Source organism: Grammomys surdaster, unplaced genomic scaffold (genome assembly GCF_004785775.1).
Source record: "Grammomys surdaster isolate TR1022 unplaced genomic scaffold, NIH_TR_1.0 172, whole genome shotgun sequence".
NCBI lineage: Eukaryota > Metazoa > Chordata > Mammalia > Rodentia > Muridae > Grammomys > Grammomys surdaster.
Window position 1 is genome coordinate 4,390,689 of NW_021604620.1, and position 5,879 is coordinate 4,396,567.

Here is a 5,879-nt window from a genome sequence, read left to right on the forward strand (position 1 = left end):
AGATATATGTGTTTTGAGTTACTCTGTGTGCATGTATGTTTGTGAACCACGTGTGTGCAGAGTCTGTAGAGTGCAGAAGAGGGCACTGGACCCCCTGAATCAGACAGTTGTGAGCCAGCACACGGGTGCTAGGAACTGAACAACTGGATCCTCTGCACAAACTCTTAACCACTGTCCCATCTCTCCAGCCCCCTTAAGTTAACTTTTATTTATTCTGTGTGTGTGTGTATGTGTGTGTGTGTGTGTGTGTAGGTGTATGCCTGCATGCCTTTGCTTGTGTGTGGAAGTCAGAGGACAATTTGCAGGAGTCAGGTTTCTTCTATCACACAGGACAGAACTTAGGTCATCAAGTTTAGCAGCAAGCACCTTTATCCACTGAGCCATCTTGCCGGCCCCACTCGTATAGTTTAGGCCTCTTAGGTTTTTAAGTTGTTACTGAAGCACAACTCCACTCATGGTGACTAGCCCATCTACTCACTGGTCATTCTTCATCTTGGCTGAATTTCTCTGCATGTCCTCCTTGCTGTGATTGGGCAGCCCTGTGACAAAGTCCTGCGTTTCCCGTGAAAGCAATGACACATACGGCTGGTACTACCCATCCCACTTCTGTGAACGTAGATCTCGTGTCTGAGGCTTGGCACTTAGAATACATAACAGCTAAGAGGGGGGCAGGGACAGAGATCAGGGATGGTTGAGCAGACAGATGTCCAAATGGAAGCGTGTACAGTCCGAGTTTCCCATCATCACGGGATCTAACCCAGCCTATCACCTGCCTGATGCGGCCTTGCAGTGAGAAAATGATCAGTTTAAGCTACTGGTTGTCAATTTTCCTTTACTTCTTGCCCAAATCATTCCTATCTGATGGCAGGTATATTCTTGGTAATGGTGTCCAGCTGAATTCACCAAACCATCTGATGTAGTCTCGGTCACCTGTGAGCAGAACCTGGTTCACTCAGCCTGGCTTTGTACTTTCTTCAAGCTATCCTTCTGTTTATCCTCAGCAGCCATGGAGAAACTAGGATCTGAACTCAGACATTTGTGCTTAAAAGGCGTCTCCCAGCCCAGGGCTAGGAGATGAGTCTCCTCTGTAGTGTGTGTTCCTCCCAGTAACCTGTACACAGCTTGTCTTCTGTCCTTTACTGTTGCTGATGAGAAGTCTGCCATTAATACGGTTGCTTTCCCTGGAAAAACCTGTGGTCTGGTAGCTTGTGAAATGTAGCTTCATCAGCATGGATGTCAGCTCCTGCTCTGCTTCTGACTCCTGAGACTTCTGATTCCTTCAGGGAACCAACGAGCCTTTCAATGGCAGATGCAATCTGTCTCTTTCAGCTCGAGAAAACAAACAAACAAACAAACAAACAAACAAACCAAAACCAAACACAAACAAAACTTAAAAGATCCACCTCTACTTTTCCTTCTGGTGCTCCTGTTTGTCGACATGTCTCCCAGATGGCTCCTCTTCCTCCCTCATGATTTCCGTCTTTGTGCTTCTGGTCCCAGTTCTACAGTATTTCTTCCATTGCGTTTCTAGAATTTGCTTTCAGTTCTCAGAAGTGGCTGTTCTCTCTCCCCCCCCCCCCTTGTTTTTTGAGGGTTTGTGTTTAATACTGAGGAGATCTGAGTCCCACAAGTCTCTTCTGCCGTAGAATGGCTGTCCTGAGTGTCCTGGAGGCTGCCTTCTATCTTTCCCACTGTTTTCCCCCAGAAGGAGTCTCAGGTGCTAGCTTTTCAACAAGGACCTCTCAGCTGAGGCTACAGTTTTCTTTGCTTGTATAAGGCTGTGTGTTCTGACCATGGCTGGCGACTCTGTCCATAAGGATCTTTGGGGAATGAGAAACCCTGGGAAATCCAGAGGAGCCCTGTTTCCATGGACCAGCAGAGGCAAAGGAAGTGCCATACTATCAGATGTCAGGGTACAGGGAATGAAGTCACTCAGTTTGCCAGTGCAGCTCCTCCTCCAGGGTCTACCACAGCAGTGGGCAGTTTAAGTCCTTCCCCGGGGTGTCCACTGGCCTCTACTGGTGCTGACATTTTAGCCCTATCTTAGGACTCTACAGAAGACAAGTTTTTGCCTTGTCTCCTTCCAGTCTGGCTCGCTGTTCCTGCAGTGTACGGCAGGCTGGCTGGCCCACGGGCTTCTGCTGCCAGCCCTGCTGCCAGCAGTGCAGCTCCCAGGATTGCAGATACTGCAGTCATGCTTTCATGTGGGTTGGAGCTCCGAACCCAGGCTGTCAGGCTTGTGCACACGGGCTGTGCTTGCCCAGCCTTCTCTCCAGCTCTACTGTGTTTCTTTATGTTAGTAATCATGGTACGTCACTTTGTGGGATATGTGATTTTTAACCAAGAGAGACAAAGCATCTGATTGTATGGTATGAGGTAGCGCTTTTAACCAACTATCTTTATTTTTTTTTCTTTTTAAATCCCCTTCTTGAAATCATTATATGTCTGAAAATGTACCTCCCTTACTTCCCAGAAGGCTAGCTTTGTGTGTGTACGTGCATGTGTGTGTGTATACATGTGTGTGTGTATGTGTGTGTGTGTATTGGTCAGAGGTCTGCGTCAGGTACCTTCCGAACTCATTATAAGCTATGCTAGATAGTATCTTAGGGTTCATTCAATCTTTGTGCATTCATAATGACATTTTTTTTTCTGTGAAATAAAAATGCTTTCATCAACAACAGGCGTACTCTAAGATTTTAATTCCATATTGCCAAATGTCCCCTTGGGAATGTAAACTAGTTAGCATCCTCTTTATGCGACCTGATGCTACACTGAAGCCCTGACTCCCACGCTAACTCTATACCGCCCATAAAAACCTCATAGACGGGTAAAGGATTGTTTTAGTTTGCACATCTGGCCACATCAAATATTTTTTCTATTTTGAGCCATATATCAAAACAATCAGATGCCTTGATAGATCCCACACTAGACTAGTTGTATATTTTTCTTATTTAAATATTTAGTGTGTGTGTACATGTATGAAAGCCAGAAGAGTGCATCATATCCCCTGGACTACAGTTGCAGGCTGTTATGAACTGCCTGACACGGGTGCTGGGAACCAAACCCTAGGCCTCTGTTAGGGCAGCAAGTGCTCGTAACCGCTGAGGCGCTGAGCATGTCTGCAGCCCTTCAGCTTTGTTTCTTGTTATCTGTTTATACTGTTTGTTTATGTTATTTGGAACACAAAGCTCTATGACTGCACGTCTGCAGGTTTTAGCCACACTCCTGGTGGCTATCCTCTTTGTCTTTCTCAATGTCTTTTTCTGTTTGCTCTACCTGGAATCTGATTTTGACGGAGATTAATGTAACCCGGTTTCTTTGCTTGTCCCTGGGTACTGTCTCTTTGTTTATCCTTATATTCTTAACTGTTCTGAATCATCTTGTTCCAGATGTGTCTGTCAGACAGCTCGTGGGTGGCTTTGGGTTTTGACCTATTATGACAATCTAACACACACGCCCCAGCAAACACTCTAGGCTGAGCTGTGTCCCCAGCCCTTCCACTTTGCTGTTGTTCAACAAATATTGTTGTCACTCAAGGTAGTTAAAGTCAACTATACTCACTGCATGGTCTGCTCTGTCTCTATCTTATTTTGCCTATTAAATGCCTGCTACTAGTTCCTGTTAAAATTTACATTTATCATTTGTTCGTGTGTGTGTGTGAGTGTGTGTGTGCGCTGCACACAAGCCACAGTGTGCATGAAGAGGTCAGGAATACCTTGTGGGAATCAATTTTTTCCTTCTACCATGTGGGTTCTGGGGCTTGAACTCAGGTTACCAGGCTTGGCACCAAGCCCCTTTACCAGCTGAGCCATCTCGCTGGTCTTAAACTTCCCTCATACATGTTCTTTAGGTGCTAGCTGGGAAGATCAGGTATACTCATTTCCTAAAAAAATTGAACCCAAGTCCTAAATGGCTGCATACGCATTTTACGCTCTCTTGTGAGGGAATGTGTCAAGGTGGGACATACAGACTACTGCAGTCTTAGGTTGTAGTTTTCCATGAGCACTGACCTTCTGAAGCCCACCGTTCTCCTCCACCAGTGGCGGAAGCACGCTGGGGCTGCTGGGTGGAGGGGCTTCCACATTGTAGTCTCGGAAGCAGCAGAAGAAAGAACTAAGGATGCTTCGGCCCCTCTGCTTCTTTAGGCTGATGTTGCGCTGGGAAGCTGGGGAGAGAGACAGTACTCTGTGAGTGACCGAGGCAACCGTGAGTACCACAGTCTGCAGCTGCCTCCTCAACCCTGACGCCAGGGGCCCTGGAACCCAGTCCCACGGGCTGTACAAGTCCTGTTGACTTCAGTGGGACTGGCTCCTTAACTTCACAGTCTTCAGGGTCATTGTCACCTGAGTGCTACCAGGAAAAGCATCCTTCTATGGGGCAGCAAGCAAGAGCCACTTTGAAACTTGGTTCTTGGACACTTCCTCTGCATTATGGAGACTGTGGGCTTTATGAGTTAAAGACAGAAACATGTAGGAACACAGAGGAACCCCTTTCTTAAAGTCAGTTATTTAGCTGGGCAGTGGTGGCGCATGCCTTTAATCCCAGCACTTGGGAGACAGAGGCAGGGGGATTTCTGAGTTTGAGGCCAGCCTGGTCTACAGAGTGAGTTCCAGGACAGCCAGGGCTACACAGAGAAATCCTGTCTTGAAAAACCAAAAAAAAAAAAAAAAAAAACCAAAAAAAAGTCAGCTGTTTGTCAAAAGGGGGATCTAGACTCCCCCAAGAACAAAGCTGAGGCACCCACTGTAGAGATTATCGGGAGATGTGATGCAGGGAACGTGTGCTTTAGAGGTTAGGAAACGTTCTCTCTATCCAGGGCAATTCAGTGCCCTGGCCTGTCCTGGCTGGAGGCACAGAAGGAGGGAGGGGTCTTTCTGTTTATCCATGCTCAGGACAAGCTGCCACAAGCCAGAAATAAAAGGTAAAATCTGGCCCAGATGCAAACACACCTCAGGGCAGGGGACTGACTCTAGCAGGAGCCAGAGCTTTTTCCTGGGAATGTGGCTGGGGCAGTTCTGCCTCATACCAGGGCTGGGTGGGTCTGCAGGGCTCTGAGCCTAAGCCACAGGGAAGGGACTGTGCTGAGGGTTGGTGGGAAAACAGAGACTGTGGGAAATGGTTTATGTGGAGCAACTGTGAGGACAGGTCTCTCCTCACAAGCCATCTGGCACTATGCACTATGTGAACTTGGGAGGCTCAGCTGCTTTCCTCCTAAGTGATCACAAGACCTTAGGAATAGTTTCCTGATACCAGCAAAACCAAATGCACTCAGATAGGCTCACAGAAGGTGATTTCCAAGCAAGTGTTCAGATGTGGTTGGTCTGTGGTCCCGCAAGCATAAACTTAAGATTCTCGCTCATTGAAGATGATCCTTAGGGGTTGGAGAAGTAGCTCAGGGCTTAGGAGCCTTTGTTACATGATAATGAGGACCAGAATCCGGAGTTGAACGCCCATGTAACAAGCTGAGTGTTTGGCGCACACATGTAATCCAGCTCTGAGGGCAGAAGACAGAGGATAACCAGGGTTCACTGTTTTTCAGCTTGACTGAGAAAACTCAAGCCCTAGGTTCAGAGAGAGACCACGCCGCAAAGAAATAAGCAGAGGCTGATAGAGGAAGAAATCTGATGCACTCTTTTGACCTCTGTGTTCCCGTACACACACACATCCACACACCCCACACACATCACATACCATACACACAAATGCACAGACACACATGCATCCACATACACACACACATACACGCAGACACATACATACCATGCCCCCCACACCAAACACATATATCACACACCACACATACAGACACACACACCACACACACATATACATCACACACACACACACACACACAATCACACATACACACCATGCAGACA

The 5,879-nt window shown here is 47.2% G+C and overlaps 1 protein-coding gene across 1 annotated transcript in view; it reads right to left on the bottom strand.

Annotated features, from left to right (window-relative positions):
- Positions 1–5,879, bottom strand: part of Ctdspl (CTD small phosphatase like) — a 92,807-nt gene that overhangs the window by 29,195 nt on the left and 57,733 nt on the right. Inside the window, exon 2 of the mRNA XM_028767292.1 lies at positions 4,011–4,165. Coding sequence (XP_028623125.1) covers positions 4,011–4,165 — 155 coding nt within the window. The remainder of the gene's footprint in view (positions 1–4,010; positions 4,166–5,879) is intronic.